Here is a 22,833-nt window from a genome sequence, read left to right as displayed (position 1 = left end):
TAAATGTTTTCCTTATAAGAGTTGCTGTGATCTAGTCAAGTCTGAGAACTATTTGGAGTGACTATGGTGTAAGGGTTCTGACCTTAATTACATCATCATCCTGGGATGCAGGCCAGCCTAAAAAGCCTGCAGATCCTCTGTGTTCCCCGCTTCTTTCTTTCTGCCCTCTACATAGTCTCTCTGTCTCTCTCCCTCTCTCTTTCAATAAAGCTCTAAAAAGGTAACTATGGCTCGTGATTCTTCCGCCAACCAGCACTCCTCCGTTGGCATGGCCGCGGTGGGCGGCGGCCAGCCACCAGCAGCCTGGATTTAACCAACACATGGCCTTCACGCTCTACTCTCAGCTGCAGGCGGCCCTGCTGTGGGTGAACTCCATCACCATACAAGGAGCACTTCCTTAAGAATATTGGTTGGGGAACGGGCCAGGGAATGGGCAGATTCAGAAAGGAGCCAGGATTTCGATCTGTACGTAAAGTGATGGGAGTGTCATTGATAATAGTAAACTCAATTACCGTTGTATTACTTTTGTTACTTGGCTGAACATTTGGAAATCAGAGACTCAAAAGCAATGCCCCAGACATTATTATTTCCATCATGACTGGAATATCCATGTTTTAGCAGACTTATCTTACAAAATGTAAAGTTGACAATAAAACCAGTTTCTATTATTTAAAAAAAAAAAAAAAAGTTGCCTTGGTCATGGTGTCTCTTCACAGCAATAGAACCCCTGAGACAGGTTGGTACCAGGCACTGGGGTATTGCTGTGATAGACCTGATTGTGTTTTTGTTTGAGGAATTTGGACTTTGATACTTTGGGTTATGGAAGCAGTGGGATGCTTTAAGCATACTAGTAGGAACAAGGAAGACAGCGGTGCTGAGTGTGAGTTGATGAACTGTGGGGACCACCTCAAGAGATTTCAGAGGAGAAGAATTTGAATATGCTGCCTAGAGATCATTCTTGTGATATGTTGGTGAAGAATGCAGCTGCTTTTTGCCCTTGTCTGAAGAGTCTGCCTGAGGCTAAAGATTTGGATTAACTCTATTGGCAGAGGAAATCTCAAAACAGCCTAGGATAGACTGTTGTGTGTTATTAGTGGTAACTCCAATGAAGATTTATAATGAAAAGGAGCAACAAGATATAAAATCTGAGGAAAGGAATGGAGTTAAGTGCTGTGTTCAAGGAGATAAACATATTAGGAAATGGAATATAGGGAGTGGTGACCTCAGGACAAGATCTCACCCAGCTAAATTTCCAACTTGTGAAAAGGAATTAAAGAAAAGTTTAGAGCCGGATGTGGTAGTGCAAACCTTTAATCCCAGCACTGGGAAGACAGAGGCTGGCAGATCTCTGAGTTCAAGGCCAGCCTGGTCTACAGATCCACTTTCAGGACAGCCAACCTTAGGCAGTGAAGAACAGAAAGCTGATGAAGATGTAATTGAATGAGAGGGCCATGTTCTAGCCCCAGTAAACAGCAGAACTTGGCAGGCAGCTTCGGTCACGTGGTTCTGGAGTTAAAGATAGAAGAAAGGGGCTATGGACTTTGTCTCTCCTCCCCACAAGACTAAGGAAAGCCACTGAGGCCAGGTATGTGTCAGAGTGTCCCTGAATGGAGGCTGAGTGAGGCAATTGCATGAAGCTGTGAAGTTGAAACCTGTATTGCCTTGGAGAACCCAAGATGTTGGAAATGCTGCACACACATCACACATGTCTTACACACACACACACACACACACACACACACACACACACACACTCTCACTCTCTCATGCAAGTATCTATGAAGACCAGGGAAAGGTGTTGGATCACCTAGAGCTAGAATTTCTGATGGTTTTGAGCCAACCAACATGGGTACTGGGAATTGAACATGGTTCCTCTACAAGAGCAGCTAAGTCTTAACCGCTGAGCCATGAGCCATCTCTCCTGAACGGACCATTATTGGCACAAGACACTCCAAGACTAAGTTCTCAGCACAAAGGAGATTTATTTGCCCCAGAGAGAGAATTATTTGCCCCAGACAGGGAATAAGAGACAAAGACAGGAGATGGAGGATGAGGGAGAAGGGGAAGGGAACAGGGAGAGAGGGGAGGGGTACCTGCCCTGGAGGGACAAAGGACTGCCTCTGGATAGAGAGGAGATAGATGTGACCCCGAAGGAAAATGGCACTTTATCTATCTATCTATCTATCTATCTATCTATCTATCTATCTATTTTTGGTTTTTTGAGACAGGGTTTCTCTGTGTAGCTTTGCACCTTTCCTGGAACTCATTCTGTAGCCCAGGCTGGCCTGGAACTCACAGAGATCCTCCTGCCTCTGCCCCCAAGTACCGGGATTAAAGGCGTGCAGGCGTGCACCACCACTGCCCGGCTTTTTTTTTTTTTTTTTTAAGATTTATTTATTTATTATGTAAACAGTATTCTATCTGCATGTGTCCCTGCAGGCCAGAAGAGGGCACCAGATCTCATGATAGATGGTTGTGAGCCACCATGTGGTTGCTTGGAATTGAACTCAGGACCTCTGGAAGAACAAACTAGCAGTTTATAAAGGTAAAAGGGGAAACCCCATGCTAGGATGAGGTGTTTAATTTTGATTAGGCAGGTTAATTGGGGTGGCCAAATAGGGGTTTTTGATTGCTGGTGTTAGTTATTTGGCAGGGCGAGGAAATGTCCCGAAACACGACAAATCCACTAACAAGAGTTTTTATTAAGATACGAAGAAAGAGACAGACATGAACAGACCTGTGGAAAACACACGTGGTCAAGGGACAGAGTGAGACCAGGGAAACATGACGCCAGTTTATAAAGGGTGGGCTGTGCCTGTATACAGGAACTCATGTGGCTACTCCACGATTCGAGTAGATCACATAGCATGCTTTACACAACCACCCAAAGCCACAGGGTCCTGGTCACGTGAGACGTTTTGACTCAGAAATGGCTATTTTGAACTGGAAATAACTAGGTGGAAGTGCCTAGGTCCTCCGGGCATGCCCAACTGTGGGGGCATGTTGTGAATTCTTTTTTTTTTACTTCCCTTTTTTAAAAATTATATTTGTGTTTTAATTTTACACATCAGCCATGGGTTCCCCAGTCCTCCCCCCTCCCGCCCCCACCCTCACCTTCCCCCCATCCCCTCCCCTCCATTCCCATCTCTTCCAGGGCCAAGACACCCCTGGGGATTCATTTAAACCTGGTGGATTCAGTACAGGCAGGTCCAGTCCCCTCCTTCCAGGCTGAGCAAAGTGTCCCTGTGTAAACCCAAGGTTCCAAACAGCCAGCTCATGCACTAAGGACAGGTCCAGGTCCCACAGCCTGGATGCCTCCCAAACAGTCCAAGCACTCAACTGCCTCACTTATCCAGAGGGCCTGATCAAGCTGGGGGCTCCACAGCCTTTGGTTCACAATTCATGTGCTTCCATTCGTCTGGTCTTTCATCCCTGTGCTTTTTCCAATCCTGGGCTCAACAATTCACGCTCCCACAGTCCCTCCTCCTTCTCGACAACTGGACACACAGAGCTCCACCTGGGGCCTGACTGAGGATCTCTGCATCCACTTCCATCAGTTGTTGGATGAGAGTTCCAGCCCGACCATCAGGGTGTTTGGCCATCTGATCACCAGACTAGGTCAGATCAGGCTTTCTCTCGACCATTGCCAGCAGTCTACAGAGGATGCATCACTGTGGACCTCAGGGAACCTCTCTGCCCACTCCAGTTCTGATGTGGTCCTCATCCATCATGGTCTACCATTCCTTGTTCTCCCTTTCTGTTCCTGATCCAGCTGGGATCTCCTGCTCCCTCAAGCCTCCCTTCCCTCAAACCTTGCCCTTCATTTCTCCCACTGTCGTCCAGGTTGTTCATGTAGATCTCATCCATTTCTCTGTCATTGGGTGATCCCTGGGTCTTTCCTAGGGTCCCATTTTCTAGGAAGCCTCCCTGGAGTTGTATAGCAGTCTAGTCATCTTTGTTTTACATCTAGTATCCTCCTATGAGTGAGTACATACCAGGTTTGTCCTTCTGAGTCTGGGTTACCTCACTCAGGATGATTTTTTCTAGATCCATCCATTTGCCTGCAAACCTCATGATGTCATTGTTTTTCTCTGCTGAGTAGTACTCCATTGTGTATATGTACCATATTTTCTTTATCCATTTTTCAGTTGAAGGGCATCTAGGTTGTTTCCAGGTTCTGGCTATTACAAACAATGCTGATATGAACATAGCTGAGCAAATGCCCTTGTGGTATGATTGACCATTCCTTGGGTATATGCCCAAGAGTGCTACAGCTGGGTCTTGGGGGAGATGGATTCCCAATTTTCTAAGGAAGCGCCATATTGATTTCCAAATGTTGTGAATTCTTATCAGCTGGACTACAGTACTTTGATAGCTGGACAGTGGTACTGGCCCTCAGGGGGCGGAGGTGGACAGACCTTGTGGCTAGCTTTAAGAATGCAATCAAATAGTTTTTAGCAAGGCAGAGGGAATCAGGGAAGGGCAAGGCCTGCCGGAGCCATGTTTGTCATGCTGGGGCCTGCAAGAGTCCCTTCATCTCCAGGACTATGTATTTTAATTCCCCTGACCCTCAGCTACCTCCTCAGTAGATCTCAGTGTTTACCAGGCTGAGGGGTCTAAGTGTTCTGCCCAGGTCGCAAGACCCCCAAGCAAGACCACCACAGAGCTGATATCCGGTGCAAGCACACAGAGGTTTTTTAATAACAAAGCAAGCCAGGGGCTTGGTCCATATTCCAAACACTCCACACAGCAGGTGGAGGAGGACGCCCCAGCACTCACTTTAAGGGGTTATATAGGGAAGGTTTACATCCAGAGAGTTACATATCTCAGGATTGGACGAGGGGGCTAGGGGTGAGGTAGTTCTTTAAAGTTATTGGCTGAACTATAAGCATGAGGTTACTGATGGCTAATAGGATTCAGGGTATCTACAGAGACATAATTTTTTTACTCCCTATGTCCTGCTTTTGCTGAACCCAGGATATATACATTCAGATTTATTGTTCCAGTCCTATTTTCTCCATAAGTTCAATTTCTGGTCAGTTGAGTCCATTACTCCCTATATCCTGTTTTACCAAGTCCAGGATATATAGATTTATTGTTCCAGCCTTATCTTCCCATCAGTTCAACTTCTGGTCAGTTCTAAAACTGCTGGTCAGTAAATCCCTTAGAGGATAGGGGTGGGCTGGGGTGGGGCGGGAGAGCATCTCTCAAGATGGCTACTGATTTTTCCCTTTCATAGGCACACAAGGTTGCTACTATTATCTACTCATAGAATGATTCTCAAAGAAGAATGGAGTGGCACCCATGGAGTCCCACCCATATTTCCTTTCCAGTGTATAACAGCATCCTTGCCACTTTTGTTGACCACTGTTGTTGTACCCATTTCGTGGAAATCCCCAGAGACCACCAAGGAGCCGGGAGCTGGTTTCTGATGCAAGCACATAAGGGACTTTTATTCAGGTCCAACCTGGACCACTGCATGGCAGATGGAAGGAAATGTGGCGGTGGCGGTCATGAGCCCTGGTGTAGAGAGTCTTTATAGGGAAAAACCACAAGCCGGAAATTGGCAACTTGGGATTGGGTAGAAGGGATATGGGGCAAGGTGATTTTTTGAAACTATTGGTCTGGACTTTGGGTGCAAAACCACATTTGAAACCATTGGGTTAGACTTTTGGTGAGGAACCACCACCCGCTGAACAGGATTACCTGGATTGCTCAGCAGGATTATCTCCATGTCCCCAGCTTTTGTGACCTGTCACCCATGTTGGGTGGACTTCATTGATATAGCTATATTTGAGTTATGTCTGCTCCTGTAGGTAACCCCTCACCTGTATTTTTGTAAGTAACCCCAATAAAACTCATGGTTCACCAAATTGGACTTTGGTGGTATCTGTACACAAGCTTCTTACCTGGGGTGAGTAGAACTGTGTGTAGCATCTCCTCAGGAAAAGTCTTGCCACACAACATGAGCTCAAGTTAGGATGTTGTTCTGATTTTTTTTTTTTTTTTTTTTTTGGTCTTGATAAAAGCCAGAGTTATTTAGGAAAAAACAATCTCAATTGAGAAGATACCACCATCAGATTACCTATAGGCAAATGTGTAGGGCATTAATATTATTTTTTTTGATTAGTGATTGATAGAGAAGACCCCAGTGATGGTTCTGATAAATGGCGCTGGTTACTGAGTGGAAAGGTCACGGTCACAGAAACCAGTGCTAGTTTCAGATCCTTATTAGGAGGGAAAGGGGAGGAAGAAAGAGGGGAGAGCCAGGCCTGGGGGGAGGGAGCAGAGCAGAGCAGAGAGGGAACAGAGAGAGAACACAGAGAGAGGGTGGGGGTGCACATCCAGCATTTTAAGTAGCTGCCAGCGCCCCCTCAAAAGACCCCAAGACACAAGACCCCAAGCTGCGCATGTGCGGAGTGAGGGCAGGATCCTGACACCCAGCCCATTGTGAGCTGAGCCACCCCTCCTGGTCAGGTGGTCGTGGGCTGTATAAGAAAGCAGGCTGAGTGAGCCTGGTGTGTCCAGGAAGAAAAAGATTGAGGATAACATTTTCTCTGGTGTCCTTACACTCTCTCACAGGAAGGCAGGTGTCAACCTCCAGGCCCTTGCTGACTCTCCAAGTCCTCTACACACCTAGATACACAGTAAGGCTCTTCTTCAGCCTCAGGACCATGTGAGCGGCCCCAGGGAGAAGCTTGGGGTTTCCCTGGTGAGCTGAAGGGCCCCACATCTGCACCAGTGCCGCCTCCAATTGGGGGTGCTCACCACACATGCACATTTCTCACAGTAGAAAAAGGAACAGTTGCTGTGAGAACATCTGGATAGATGAGGACCCAGACTCAGAGAGGTCAAGAAACATGTCCAAAGTGAGGAAGGGGGTCGGGGCTTAAGTGTTTGGGGAATACATGTCGAAATGTTAGAGAAGAAGAGGTTTGGATACGAGGGAGTGCACTTCCTCTGCTTTGTGTTGCTGTCACACATGTCAGAAGCTGGGCAAACTGTAAAGAAACGTTCATTGTGGAGGACGGTTTCAGAGGTCAGAAGGTCCAAGGCACATCTGGTGAGGACCTGGTGCTGTCCATGAAACGGTCCGGTGACAGGACACATAAAATGGTTGAAGATGGGGCAGGAGCTGAAACAAAGGCAGTGAACAGAAAGCTTCCTCTACAGCAGCGGTTCCGGAGGTAGCCAGCCCGGTTCACGAGACTTGCTCACTCTTTATTATTTTAGTGCCCCCGCCTCCGTGTGTGCATGTGTGTGTGTGGGGGGGGTGGGCATGTGTGTGTGTATATATGTGGGTGTGTGTATATGTGTGTGTATTGGGGAAGGGGATCTACACATGCCACAAAACATGTGGGGGTCAGAGGACAGCCTCAGGTGTCATCCTTGCCTTCCACCTTGTTTGAGACAGGGTCTCATTGTTTGCTACGGCATACACCTGGCTAGTTACCCATGAGCTCCAGGAATTCTCCTGTCTCTACCCGTCTCCCCATAGGTGCACTGAGATTACACATAAGTGCTATTGTGTCTGGCTTTGATGTGGGTTCTGGGAATCTGAATTCAGTTCACTAGGATTGTGTAGCAAGCCTTTTACCCCCTGAGCCATCACCCCAGTACCTAACTTACATCAGGAAGTGACATTAGTTCCTTCCAAGCACGGAGTCCAGGGATCTAATGTCCTTTCACTAGGTCCCACCTCTTAAAGGTTCCACCACGCTAGGTGCCATTGCACTGGGGAGGGGGGGAGGGGACAGAGGGGGGAGAAGGGGGAGGGGACGGCGAGGGGGGGGGGGGAAGAGGGAAGAGGGGAGAGGAGCACAGCTATCTTCCTGCTCCAACACCAACAGACCCAACTGCCCTTGAGCCTGCCACCTTGGCTGCCAAGCAGCTGGGACCCTCCACCCTCCAGTTTTCCAAGATGTCCCAATGAAGGGCCTATCTGCTCTTCTGCTCTATACATTTCATCTTTGCAGCACAAGCTAGGGCAGATATTAATAATCTATTTTTTCCTAGCAACTTGCCTTCTTTGCTTCCTCAAGAAACAGATGCCTGAGGTCTTCAGGATGACAACCGGATGCTCCTCCAGTCACACCTCCTGCTGAATGTGAGCCCACCATCTCCTGACTCCCCACTTCCCCACACTGTCCTATGCTCACAGGAAGTAGCCAGACTTGAACTGGCGACCTTTCACCCAAAGAGTCTGGAATGTTTAGGTGGGAGCTCCACCTCAACCCCTGACACTCTGGCATCCATATACTCAAAGAGTCTGGAATGTTCTGGTGGAAGATCTACCTCAACTCCTCACCCATCTCTCTCCCCAAACCTGCCCCTTCAAAGCCCACCAAACACAGCTCCCCGAGGGAGGCTCAAGACCACTCCCACAGGGTATATAAGCTGCATCCCAGAAAACAGACATGTGGTTTTCCAGTCTCTTGTCTTGTCTTCTCTCTGGGGTGGGCCAGAGAATCACCCGGGAATGCTTTACCCATTAAACTGGGCTTTTTCTAATTCAGTCTGATTTGGTCTGATTTGGATTGCTATATCAGTGGACAGGTCTATCGGGGTGCAGAAAACATAACTATTATATTATTCTTCGGTTTTTGGCTGTTTTTCTTCTTTGTTTAATGTTTTACTGGAGGATCTTAGCATAGTTGAGAATTTCAAAGACAAATCTGTGGAGAGCACAAAGCTGACTCTGTAAGGACACACTGGTATAGCACGCAATAGGAATCAGTTAACTACCAATCAGAAGGAAGCAGTGCACAGAGAGAATATAATGAGTCAGCTTTGCTAAGTCATAGAACTTAAAAGTACACATATATCTGAGGTGAGTTGGATGACAAGTCCGAAGTCCATACCAAACACGTGATTAGATAGCAGGGGACAGCCAGGGATTTCCCCTAGCTTGAACCTGTGCGAGGGCCAGATTCCTGGGAAGAAGTGAAGTAGGAGAGGATGATGTTGTTAAACAGAGAAGGAAGATCTAACCACATAGAAGAGAAAGGCCAGTCATTCTCTCAGAATGTATGTAGACTTTGTTGTTGGAGTTGAAATGAGAAACTTCAGGCTGTGTGCCCTGTCTTAGCTAGGGTTTCTATTGTGAAGAGACACCATGACCACAGCAACTCTTATAAAGGAAAACATTTAATTCAGGTCGTGGCTTACCGTTTCAGAGGTTTAGTCCATTATCATCATGGTGGGGAGCATGGCATTGTGCAGGCAGACATGGTGCTGGAGAATTCTACATCTTTGATCCACAGGCAACAGGAAGTGAACCGTGACAGCAAGTGTTATCTGGAGCATAGGAGACCTTAAAGCCCACCCCCACAGACACACTTCCTCCAAGAAGGCCACACCTACTTCCACAAGGCCATATCTTCTAATAGTGCCACTCCCGAAGAGCTTATAGGGGCCAATTACATTTGAACTACCAGACCTTCACTTCAGTACCACTTCTTACTAGGCATCAAGTTTGAAAGCAGAAGAAATGGGCATGTTTGTATCCTTGAGTAGGATTAACTTAGTGCCTAGAACAAATAGCCAGTTGGCTCCCGGGGAGTTTTGTCTGTGGTTGGCTGTGTGACCTGAGTAATCGGAAATGACACTGTGACTCCTAAATTAGGTTGTGAAAACCCTGTGGCTTCCTCTTTGCTCTCTACATCTGGCAAGCCAACTCTCAAATAATGTAGACATTCTAGGCATCCTATGGAGAGGTCCATGTGGGAGCAACTAAGCTCTCCCACTGACAGCCATGTTAAATTGCCCAGTATGTGGGTGAACCACTTGGAAAGGGAACTCTGAGCCTGAGTCAAGAGATCATGTGACAACAGCCTAGGCTCACAGCTTGACTGGAGCTAGTCTGGGGGTGTCCAGCAGTGTTGCCTTGTGATTTAATGCAGGTTTTCCTGACTACTCATAAAACCAGTGCTTTTCATGTGATAAGACAGAGAGAAAATAAAAGCCAATATATAAAAAGTCATAAGAGGAATGAGCCTTTCAGGCAAAGACAGGGCCAGCAGCATACTGCATCTAGGCCAGTGGTTCTCAACCTTCCCAATGCTGTCACCATTTAATACAGTTCCCATGTTGTTGTGACCCCCAACCACAAAGTTGTTTTTATTTCTACTTCATAATGGTATTTTTGTACTGAGTGGTGTTTTAGAGCCTAAGATCATCAGCAGTTGAGAACCGCTGTTCATGGTTTGGCATCTTCCTTGAATCCAACATAAGGTAGAAGAACAGGATGGATGGATGCTGTGCTGCAGACTCCAGGACACTAAGGAGGAGGCTAATGGGAGCACCAAGCTCTGAAAACTTCCTAGACATCACCTGCTTTAAATAATATGAAGACTTAAGCAAAATGGGCCTGTTCACAAGATGGGCGATGATCCAGAAAAAAAGGAATGATGTTCTCACAACCTGAGTCTAGTCCCTAGAGTCCACAGAAAGATGAACGGAAAGAATCGGTTCCACAGAGTTGTCTTCTGACCTCAGCACACACGTCATCTGTTCCTGAACCCAGAGTTCACCAATTTAGTTAGAGAGATTAGCAATTTGCCTTTCTCTGCCTCCCCGGCACTTGGATTACAGAGGTGAGCCACTATACCAAGCCCTTCGTGTAGATGCTGGGGATGCAAACTCAGGTCCTCATTCTTGTGGGCCAAGGACTTTAACAACTGAGCCAACTCCTCAGCCCCCAAACATTCTTTCTGATGAATATTTATAAATCTAGTGAACAAAAATAAAAAGGCTAACAGCACTCTAATAGAATTACTGTGGTCTGTAGTGGCAACACAGAGATTTGTTGTAGTTTTTTTTTTTTTTTTTTTTCATGAGAGATTTTCTTTTTCCCTTTAAGGAAAACCAACCTTACTGAGAAATGCACAGACTTTCTTTTTTCTGTGCTGGGGGTCTCACACATGCTAGGCATATTATGTAATACTGAGCTAGGCCTCTCCTCCCTTCCAGGCCTCATTAAAACTCTTTAATATCGGGTTGGGGATTTAGCTCAGTGGTAGAGCACTCGCCTAGCAAGCACAAGGCCCTGGGTTCGATCCTCAGCTAAAAAAAAGAAAAAAATCTTTAATATCTTAACATTCCCTCAACAGTACAGGGCTCTGTCATGGACAGAGGCATAATTCCTACAGTGGTTTCCAAGGACCGTACATGGTTATCAATATGAATCAGGGTAAAATTGGAGAGACAGTTTCAAGAACACCCTCATTGAAGGGCTGGAGAGATGGCTCACCAGTGAGGAACAGTTGCTGTTCCTGCAGAGGAGCAAGGTCCAGTTCCCAGCACACACATCATGCAGTTCACAACTGCCTGTAACCCCAGATCTAGGGAATCCAACACCCTCTTCTGACTTCTGTGGGCACCTGCATAGATAAACACAGGCATGTACACATACAATCAAAATAATTATTCTTTAAGAGAATACGGCCATGAATTCAAAACTAGATTACTATTTAAGCAATCTACATCACATTTCATGGGATGCCCTTTACACAGCATAAGCTATACTCACACTCACTTTAACTGTACACGTCAATGGCCTGAGTAAAGTTACATGACCATTCAGCTGTCACCACAATCCAGATAGGTGTTACAGCTCCTTCACAGTTGCGGTTCTCTCCAAACTATACTAAAGCTGCATTCCGGCGGTGGTGGCGCATGCCTTTAATCCTAGCCCTAGGGAGGCAGAGGCAGGTGGATCTCTGTGAGTTCGAGGCCAGCCTGGTCTACAGAGTAAGATCCAGGACAGGAACCAAGACTAGGAACCAAGACTACACAGAGAAATACTGCCTCCAAAATAAATAAATAAATAAATAAACAAACAAACAAATAAATAAAGGACAGGAACCAAGACTACACAGAGAAACACTGCCTCAAAAATAAATAAATAAATAAACAAACAAATAAGGAAGGAAGGAAGGAAGGAAGGAAGGAAGGAAGGAAGGAAGGAAGAGAGTTGCAGTCCTAACTCTGCTTCTCACCTCTGCAGCCAGCACTCCTATGCTGAAGTTATCACATGTTTTATAACACCAGGTTGGGAAGAACTTCTCAGGTACACTCAGGGCCATAGTCTGTCCCTTGTAATTACAGCATATCTCAAAAAGCCTCTGCAAGGATTCAGAGATGTAAAGCAATACCACAAACTTTCAGAAATCAGAGACCATTTCAACTGATTTAGTAAATTCAACATGGTGGCATACAGCATTATCAGTAACACTGACTTTAGACCATAGTAAGAGAGCCCTCTGCTCTGCATTCTATGCTGACTGTATGCTAAACTAGATAGAAAGAATCTACATTGCTCAGTTCTTGTTCTCCCTCCTTTATACCACGATGCTTAGAATAGTGAACCTATACTCATGCAACTTCTAGTCTGTTTGCACACTTGAGTAGGGCTCTGCTCCTAAGACTGACAGGTTCTAGGATAAATGGGGGCCTGAAGCTTGACTCTGTAGGCTGAGGCTCCACGGTGATGCGTGAAGCCCTTTCAATGACGACTAAAGCCTGGGGTGAGAAGAGCTGAAGCCTGAGAATTAGGGTTAGGTCTTTGTACACTGCTACATCCTTCAAAACTTCTGAGAATTCTAAACTGGAGTTCAAACTTCTATGTGTTGTGTTTTCTTTATCAAGGTAGAATGCTAAAACATTTTAGTTAATAATTTTGCTGGGCTGGTTTTTAAGTTTTCAATATTTAGGCATACGGAATGTGGTTCTTCCTCGTATGATTTCATCTCTATTAAATGTTCAGAATAGGTAAATCCACAGGGAAAGAAAATAAATGGGTGGTTAACAGCGACTAGCGAGAGAGCAAAATGATGAATGTTGCCATGCATTGTAGGGTTCCTCCCTGGAATGATCTAGAGCTTATGACTGTTAAGGACACACAGTGTTATGAATACGCTAGTCTACTGAGTTGTACTTTTTTTTTTTTTTTTTTTTTAGTTTTTCGAGACAGGGTTTCTCTGTGTAGCTTTGCGCCTTTCCTGGAGCTCACTTGGTAGCCCAGGCTGGCCTTGAACTCACAGAGATCTGCCTGCCTCTGCCTCCCGTGTGCTGGGATTAAAGGCGTGCGCCACCACCGTCCGGCGAGTTGTCCTTTTAAAAGATGAATTTTATAATTATTTGACTATTTTGACTAAAGCGTCTGTCATCTATACCATACCACTGAAAGTAGCTACAAATAATTTTGTTGAATTTTTCTTAACTGAAATAGATATATTTCTGAAATTTGGAAACAAAAGAATTTAAGTGGAGTGCTGGTAAATCTGTGCATCTTTGAAGTGTATATATTTGCTTTTTGGTATGTATCTCTGTATACCAATTGGTTTGTGTATATACAAACGTGTATACATCAAGACAGAAGTCATCCACTCTCCAACAGATTGCAGACGTGAAACAACCCTACCTTTGTTTCCAAAGGTTATATGACCGCCTTGCAACCGGGTCTGTTTCAGGAGTTTGTTAAGACTAATTTGTTATTACTTTTTATGCTTATGTTCTGCGTCCTGTAACCCTGCCTATTTTGCCCGCCACATCTCCCATTTGGAAACCCCTACCCCTGAGCTCTATAAAAAACATTGCCTCACATCTAATGCTGACCTCTCGAAGCCCGCCTTAGGGGGAGGTAGCCTGAGTACACGAATAAACTTGCTTTAATTAATTGCTTGCCTTCATTAACTTGGCCATGATGTGGACCGGTTGTCTTTTCCCTCCCATCTTTGGGATTAACAGTGTCTTGAGGAAATGTTTCGGTGTCACTTCTACCTCCAAACTATCATTTCGTTCAGCGGATACCAGCGGAAAACAGAGACAAGGTGCCAGACAGCAGGGCTGCTGTGGAATTCAACCTAGACCAAACGGAAGTGGTCCTTGAAAATTACCTTCCCAAGAAACTTGCATCTGAAATACACTTCCTAATTGCAATAGTAATTCTAAGTCGCCTTTTCCTAAACTACATTCCTAAGCACACAAGCACATTTTCGTCCTCAGCACAAACAAGGATCTGCTCCCTTGATAGGAACGCCTTCTCTTCCAGCCGCGGAAACGCATGGAACCAAGAAGCTGCCGACACTGATTCTCGGGCGAGCTCTTGTCATCGAAGGACCAGCCTCCTGGCGGCGTTGCCGTGGAAACGGAGCTTGCTGTGTGGATATGGCAAGTCGCTGAGGCACCCAGCCTGAGTATCTGCGGCGGGGGCTCACAAGACCGACGCCAAGATGGTTAGTGGCTCTGAATAGTGAGGGGGAGGCGGGGGGACTTCGAATAGGTTTTTACCGGGGTTTATAACTCCCAACACACTATTGGATAGAATCTAGGTGTGTCTCCAGAGGGCGATCCTTTTCACCCTACAGTGTTTCCACCGGGAATAGCGAAGGGATGCAAAGAAAATTACCCTGATGCTGTCTCCCCTCCTGCTTCTCCATTTCCCGATACCAGATCTGCTTATGGACTGGAAAAAGAGCCAGGGAAGACCGAAATGGTAGAAGCTGCGTGAATTGTTCGTCTCTTGTGGATAAAGTAGTTGGAAGTAGCTATTTGGTTCCCCTTCAGGCTCTTTCAATAAAATGTGTGATAAAAAAAAAAGATTCTGAATAGGCCGGGCGGTGGTGGCGCACGCCTTTAATCCCAGCACTCGGCAAGCAGAGGTGGGTGGATCTCTGTGAGTTCCAGGCCAGCCTGGTCTACAAAGCGAGTTCCAGGACAGCAGGACTGTTACATAGAGAAACCCTATCTCGAAAAAGCAAAAAATAAACAAACAAAAGAATCGACTTCCTAGTGTTTGTTGGTAAGGATTTGACTTGTAAATCTCAGAACTGTTACTCTGAGTTTAAAAATGACTTTTGACAGAGAAACCCTGTCTTGAAAAAAAAACAAACAAACAAAATGACTTTTGAGTTGAACGGTCTTTGCTGTTTGTTTTACAGATGCTTTCACGAGCCAAACCCGCTGTGGGCGGGGAATCACCACACACTGACAAAAGAAAGAAGAAAGGGAGGAAGATTCCAAAGCTAGAGGATCTACTTTCGCAAAGAGATTTCACTGGCGCCATTACCCTATTGGAGGTAATGTCCAAAGAAGGTTTGCTTTTATGTCTGATGAACGTCGGGGTGAATGCAGCTTACTATGCTATTGGAATAGGTGGGCACATTCTGGGGAATCCAAGTAAATATAGCCAGACACATAGTCCAGATTCCAAGTTAACTATAAGCCTGATAAGATATTTAAAAAAAAATTTGGACTAGAGAGATGGCTTGACAGTTAAGACCAGTGGCTGCTCTTCCAGAGGACCTTGATTCCCAGCACCCACGTCTGCTCACAACCGCTAGTAACTACGACAGGGGATCTAAGGCCTTCTGACCTCCTTCTGCACCAGAAACACATACGGGGCATAGAAACAGATGAAGACAAAACACTCATACACTTAAAACTAATTTTTTTCCTAGTCCCACAGATGGTGAATCTAACCTACACATGCAGCATTACACATAATACAGTGTCAATTCACACATTGTTTATCAAGATTCCTGAGTGATTTATAACTCCTTCCTATTATAATATTTTGCTTAAAAGATTGATTATTCCATGTTTATTTTAAAAGTATTGAAAGCCCATAGAACATTTCAACTCCATATGTCAGTGTCATCTTTTTTTGGAACCAGTGCTGGGGATTAAACTTGGGGCCTCAAGTAAGCATTCTGCCACAGATCTGCACCTCAGCCCAGCCCCAGCTTGTAGATCTCACCTTTTGTTTGTTTGTTTGCTTTTGTTTCTCAAGACACGGTTTCTCTGTGTCATAGCCTTGGCTGTCCTGGAACTCACTCTGTAGACAAGGCTGGCCTCAAACTCAGTGATCCACCTGCCTCTGCCTCCCAAATGATGGGATTAAGGGTGTGCACCACCTATTCTGTACATGTCGATTTTTTTTAAGAATTTAAAAAATGATGTGTAGTTGTCTGTGTCTGCATATCAGTTTTTTTGTTTTTTTTTTTTTTGAGGGGGGTGTTTGTTTGTTTGTTGTTTTTTGAGACAAGGTTTCTCTGTGTAGCTTTGGAGCCTGTCCTGAAACTCACTCTGTAGCCCAGGCTGGCCTCAAATTCAGAGATCCACCTGCCTCTGCCTCCCGAGTGCTGGGACTAAAGGCGTGTGCCATGACAGCCTGGCTTTGCATGTCAGTGTGTGCACCTGAATGCAGGTGCACACAGAGGCCAGAGGAACTGGATCTCCTAGAGCTAGAGTTACAGAAAGTTGTAAGCTCTTATGAGGGTGCTGGGAACTGAACTCAGGTCCTCTAGAAGAACAGCAAATGCATATGTAGCATAATTAAAAATAAAAATACCGGGCTGATTAAAGAGGAAAACAAAGCAAAACCAAAACAACACAAACAGAAAAACTTAGGGGAGGAGGGATTTTTTTTTCCTATAATTCCAGGTGATGGTCCGTACTGAGGGAAGTCAGGGCAGAAATGTGAAGTCAGGTCTGTTTGCAATTCTATATAGCATTACCTCTGTCTAAGGGATTCACTTTACAACCAAAGCAGCACTGTATTTTGGGTTGTTTATTGGGACAAAGTCTCTATATAGAACAGGCTGGTCTTGAACTCACAGAGTTGCACCTGCTTCTGCCTCTTAAGTGCTGGGATTAAGGATGGAGCCACCACACCCAGCTAAGCACGTACCACCACGGCCAGCTCCCTAGGTTTTGCTCAGGGTCGTTAGCACTGCAATGGGGATGAAAGTAGGACTCATGGTCCTTGAGAATCCTCCTCAAGTCCTTTCCTCTGAAGTAGAACTTATGTTTTGTTAGATGAAGAATTCTTAAACTTTTGTAGTGGACACAAGACTATCTTCCGTACAACTTTAACTCATCTAGTCTGTAAGTTAGCCTGATGGGGTAATGGAATGATTTCATAGCTTGTCTTCAGAGAAGGGTTATGAACTAGTGTAGGGTCCAAAGAAACGCTGAGGAAAGACTCCAGACTCAAATAGTATGCAAGAACGAAGAGTGTTTATTATACCACATGCATGTGTGTGGGGGGGTGTTCACCTGTACAGAATGGCGACGACCCTGAGAGGGGCAGGCAGGCTCTTGCAGCACAGCTAAGGGGAGGTTCAGGGACAGCTACATAATTGGTTAGTATATGTCTAATTGGCTAAGGTTTAGTTTTATCATTTTTGGACACATCTGCACAAGCTTGGATGTGACTCAGAGGGGGCTGTTGGGTTTGTCCTTGAGATACTGTGAGGCTGACTTAGACCCTCTGTGTTCATTCTCTCCCTCGACCCTGAATGCAAGGGCCTTGTAGATCAATGGCCCTTTGATGGAAAAGACACCTGTTTGTCCTTCTCAGAGAACTGGAACCTAAATTCCGTTGTGAAGGTGGGAGAGTTTAAGCCCTTCGGTATTGATAAATATACATGTGTGCTAACAGGAGAAGATGGAAGTGTGATATTGAATGCAGCAAAAGTCAGTGGTGGGAACCTGGGCTTTGGAGGCAGACATGAATTTATGTCCCCGTTTCCAGAGACAGGGACTGGCCCTGCTATGTTAGAACCATTGCTTGACCTTTAACCTTCAGGTATTTGGTGGCTTTAAATGTTTCTTTGTTGTTGTTGTTGTTGTTGTTGTTGTTTTTGAGACATGTCCCTCTGGTAGCCCTGGCTGTCTTGGAACTCACTCTGTAGACCAGGCTGGCCTCGAACTCACAGAGATCCGCCTTCCTCTGCCTCCTGAGCACTAGGATCAAAGGTGTGCATCACCACCTGGCTGGTTTCAAATGTTTTACATAATTCTTGAACATCACCCAGAATTATTAGATAACTCGCATACTTTCTGGAGTAAGGTACTAGCAAACATAGAAAAAACAAATCCAACTTGTCTGAAAAAAAAAGGACTTCTGTGACCACTTCATCACACCGCCTATTGTCCGGCTTCTATTATTTAGCATTTTGCTTGTTTATCAGTCACTCAGCATACCTTAAAAAAAAAAAAAAAAAGACACCAAAGCATTTACTATTAAAATCTTTTTTTTTCATGACATTTTAATGTGAAGTTCAAACGCCATGTTGGGGAGCAAGAAGACGATACTAATTTGTGGATTGGATACTGTGCTTTTCACCTGGGAGACTACAAGAGAGCTTTGGAGGTTAGTGAAAAAAAAGAATGACCTTATATGGTACATGCTCATAGTAACAGCAGAAAGAAATAATGCAGATGGAAACAAAGCAAAAAGAAAGAAATTGCCCTATCTGCCTTCTCCAATCCTACATCTTTCAATAAGGGCCCCACTGACCCTTCTTAAGGTACTGAGTCAGAGAGGGGGTGGGGATGGTAACAGAACACATATGATATTGTTGTGGGACTCTCTGGAATAAGCGCTCTGCCACCAACGAGGGTGAAAGAGGGAGGTCACTGGTGGGCTTCTGAAAGGCTTCCAGCCCAGGTCCAGTTTGTGTTCTCATTTTATACTCTAATACTGTGAGGGTGCAGGCGAGTGAGCGAGCGTGCAGGCGAGCGGCGAGCAGATTTTACGACTCTGCAGTGGCGGTGGCTGTCCGCGGGTTGTTAAGGGCAACAGCCCATTATTTCAGCTCTGCAAGTGAAGTCCTGCTTGGCAGACGGGCAGGATGAGCATCACTGTGAGTCAGTCACTAAATGAATAATGTAACCCGTCTTCTCTGCCTTATTCTACTTCAGTATGAAGGTGAAGAGGAAGTATGTGGGGTGGGAGTGTTTCGAGCGTGAGCAGTCTGTAAGTCAGAAGACAGACTAGAGAGAGAGGTGGAGGAGACAATGAAAACACTTTGGGAAAACCTGCTAGTTTGTAAGTTAGTTTAAAAAAACAGTGAGGCAAATATGCTGCTCAACTTCCTGCCCTGCTCTATAGTATATAAACTATAACACTTGTATAAAACCCACAAGACAAGAGCATGTGTAGCATTCCAATATGTCTGAGTATTTAATACATTTGTTAGTATTATTTTTGTAATAGAATAATAGAATGTTGTCATTTTTTTACTCTTTGGTCCCCCAGCTCCCAAATAAATATGGAGGCTTATTCTTAATTGTGAATGCTGACCTTAGTTTGGTTTATTTTTTGCCAGCTTTCCTTAACTTAAATCATCCCATTTACTTTTTGCCTCAGGGCTTTTCCTGTTCTCTTATTTCTGTAAATCTAACTCTTATTCCGTGGTTTGATAATTAGCTGAGTGCCTGGCCCCTGATGTCCTCCTTCTCTGGCTACTTCCTTTTCCTTCTCCTCCCAGATTTCTCCTACATATTCTCTCTTCCTGCCAGATCTGCCTGTCTCTCTCCTGCCTTGCTATTGGCCGCTCAGCTCTTTATTAGACCATCAGGTGTTTTACAGAGGCACAGTAACACAGCTTCACAGAATTAAACAAATGTAACATAAACAAAAGTAACACACCTTAAAATAATATTCTACAACAATAGAAGTTATTATTATGATGGTTTTAAATAAAATCCAAAAAATAAAGTCGTCCCCCCCCCCACAGGGTTTCTCTGTGTAGCTTTGGAGCCTGTCCTAGATCTCACTCTGTAGACTAGGCTGGCCTCGAACTCACAGAGATCCGCCTGCCTCTGCCTCCTGACCGCTGGAATTAAAGGCATGTGTACCGCCCCCCCCCCTCCCCCGGTCAAAAAATAACTTTATAAAAAGGAGAAAGACTTTCCATATATGGTCTTGTGGTCTGTATCTTACTTGCCTTTCACTTTTACATGTGTACCAGAGACTCTGCATATGCCAGGTGAGCATTTTGCCATTGAGCTATACCACTGCATTTCATACTTCTTTAAGAATGTTTTTTTATTTTATGGGTGTTTATCTGCATGTGTGTATGTGAACCAGGTGCATGCCTGGAACCTGCAGAGACCAGAAGACATTGGATCTCCTAGAACTGGAGTTATGATTGTAAGCTGTCATGTGGGTGCTGGGAATCGAACCTGGGTCCTCTGCAAGAACAGCCAGTGATCTTAGCAATCTCTCCAGAAGTACCATCTGTATGTCTGTTTAAGTTAGCAAAAACTATTTCAGTTGTTTTAATTTCTGGAGGTTTCTAGACACATTAAAAACCAGGGGGAAACAAAGTGTAATTCTGTGTACAAGAGCCCCGTCTGGGTGGAATCCCGTGAGCCTACCCTCTTGTAGCAGAGAACGGTGGAGAAGAGGTAGAATCTCCAAGTGTAAGTTAAGCTGCTCTGGCAGTGAGAACTCCCCTCCACTGTAGACAATGGGTGGTCGCCTTACTGTCAAGTGGGGCCTCAATTATTGTCTGTTTCAGGAATACGAAAACGCCACGAAGGAGGAAAATTGCAACCCAGAAGTGTGGGTCAACTTGGCCTGCACCTACTTCTTTCTTGGGATGTATAAACAAGCAGAAACTGCTGGGTTTAAAGGTAAAGTGGGTGTATCATATATCATTTTTGGCGTAACGTCTTTGTCCATTGGTCCATTGTTATATCTACCACCCTCTTTTTCTTATAACCAGTGTTTGCTTTGTACCCGTTTTCATTCTCTGCTTCCAAAGTGCATGTCTTATAGATACTTCAACATATAGTTGAAGCTTTGTTTTATTTTTAATTCCAGTCTAAAGGTCTCTGTTTTGCTTTTTTTTTTTTTTTTTTCTGGGTGCTGGAGGCTTAGTCCAGGGCCCAGGGCTTGTTGGACAAGTGCTCCACCACAGAGCTAACCCTCAACCCCAACAACGGCCATGAGAGCTAAAAAGGAACTTTGTTCTTCAGAACAAGTAAAGTACTGGATTTGGTCAATTCACACGTTTCTCTGTGTAGCCCTGGCTGTCGTGGAACTTGCTCTGTAGACCAGGCTGGCCTTGAACTCACAGAGATACGACTGCCTCTGCCTCCGAAGTGCTGCGATCAAAGGCATGCGCCACCACTGCCCTGCAGATTTGATCACTTCTGTCTTTAAAGAGAGTTAATTACCCATCCTCACCCGAGTGTGCCCACACCCAGCTCAAGAAGGCAGAGTCAAGAAACAGAAGGATGAGAGAAGAAAGTGGGCACATGGTCTTTAAAAAGCCCCACAGGTGGACGTCAGGGAGGGTGGTGGTCAGGTGCCTCTGCTCAGGCCGCTCTGCTGTGGGGTTTCTTGCTCACAATGAGAGCCCGAGAGAGAAGCCAGCCTACAGGTCCCCACCTAAGAGTCCAGCAGGCTTCCCTTTGTATTCAGACTCACAAGTAAGAGGGAGAGGGAGACATGGAAGGAAAGGTGAAGGATAATTAGAACACACATTGAATGGAATTTAAGGAAATGGAGAGAACGTGGGCAAGGGAATATTGATGAAGATGTTGTTAGGAAGCTGGATGTGATGCACACCTTAGTCCCAGCACTTGGGAGCCAGATGCCAGAAGATCTCTGAGTTCTAGGGCAGCCAGGGCTACACAGAGAGACCTTGGTCCCTCCAACCTCCACCAAAATAAATTGTTATGGAAAATGGATTTTGGGTAGAATTCATATTTATATGTATAAAACTTACCCCATTTAAAAAATGGGGAACTTGAAACCATTCTTAGTTTGAACCCCATTTTTTCATATATGCTAGTATAATTTTTCCAAATGTAATCATGTCTTTTAGGGTCTTAACTGTCTCATGTTTCTAAGAGTTTGCACTGAGAAGACTGTTAGCACATAAGGATGCTCACAGCAGCCGGCTTCATTTCTATACATACACAATACATACATACATACATACATACATACATACATACATACTTACATACATTTCTATTTTTTCATGCATTGAAGTATGATTTGGGTCTATAAAAGAGATATAGAATTGGTTGTCCGGAATTGGAAAACTGACTGGATCTTGGATACCTGTTTACGGGTGGCCCTTAACTGTGGTAGAAGATCCCTGGAGTAGAGTGGACTGCTGTTTAGGAAAACGCAGCAGTGTAATTCTGGAAAAGGAGATTTCAGTAGGAACTGAGAAAGAATTCTGGGGCGAGTGGCAAAATGTGGGTGGCTCCATGTGTGTTCTGAGGTGACATCCCAGTGTTTGGTTCAGTGTGTGAACAGCACAGAGGTGGGCCACAGTGTGTGTGTGTGTGTGTGTGTGTGTGTGTGTGTGTGTGTGTGTGTGTGTGTGTGTGTGTGTGTGTGTGTGAGAGAGAGAGAAGCGTTGTGCTGTGGGACACAACAGTGCGGGGTAGACGTGGTGGAGAGCAGACTGAGAACAGCCCTCCTCTGGCCCTCCTGTGGCTGCTGCTCCTGCAGGGGGACAGACTGTTCATTCTTGCAGACACATACAGTTAGAGAAGGATCTGGGGAGACCCACCTGAGTCTCATTCCAGCAAGGGACTGACTTTCATAGACCATTGAATTTTCTTCCCAAGATTTATTTTTTATTTTATGTATGAGTGCTTTGCCTGCATGTGCTCTTGGAGGCCAGAAGAGGGCACCAGATCTCCTGGAACAGGAGTTAGGAACAGTTGTAAGCTTGGGAGTGCTAGGAGCTGAGCCTGAGTCCTCTGCAAGAGCAGCTAGTGCTCTTACCTTGGAGCCATCTCTCCAGAGCAACTGTTGAATTCCTTACCAAGCAATGCGGTTCTTTTTCTTCCAGCTCCCAAAAGCCGGCTCCAGAACCGCCTGCTGTTCCATCTGGCCCACAAGGTACTGTGCTCTCATTCTGCAGTGCTCGATTTAAAAACATTTTCTCTCTTCCTTCCCTTCACCAACAGTGATGGACAGTGTTCAACTAGACATTGCTGTTAATGTTATTACTAAATTGTTTTACAGAAAGTTTATCAAGTCACAAACAAGTAGCATATACAATATAT

The 22,833-nt window shown here is 45.1% G+C and overlaps 1 protein-coding gene and 1 pseudogene across 1 annotated transcript in view; both read left to right on the top strand.

The window, feature by feature from the left end:
• The first annotated feature begins 320 nt into the window (after nt 1-320).
• On the top strand, nt 321-540 carry LOC118579338 (annotated as a pseudogene).
• Nucleotides 541-14,132: 13,592 nt separating this feature from the next.
• Ttc26 (tetratricopeptide repeat domain 26) overlaps nt 14,133-22,833 on the top strand; it is a 48,940-nt gene continuing 40,239 nt past the window's right edge. The window contains exons 1-5 of the mRNA XM_036180283.1: nt 14,133-14,237; nt 14,943-15,080; nt 18,068-18,160; nt 20,316-20,430; nt 22,617-22,666. Coding sequence (XP_036036176.1) covers nt 14,235-14,237; nt 14,943-15,080; nt 18,068-18,160; nt 20,316-20,430; nt 22,617-22,666 — 399 coding nt within the window. The 5' untranslated portion in view covers nt 14,133-14,234. The remainder of the gene's footprint in view (nt 14,238-14,942; nt 15,081-18,067; nt 18,161-20,315; nt 20,431-22,616; nt 22,667-22,833) is intronic.

This window comes from Onychomys torridus, chromosome 3 (genome assembly GCF_903995425.1).
Source record: "Onychomys torridus chromosome 3, mOncTor1.1, whole genome shotgun sequence".
NCBI lineage: Eukaryota > Metazoa > Chordata > Mammalia > Rodentia > Cricetidae > Onychomys > Onychomys torridus.
The sequence above is the reverse complement of the archived record's forward strand: the minus strand, read 5'-3'. Positions and strand labels throughout refer to the sequence as shown.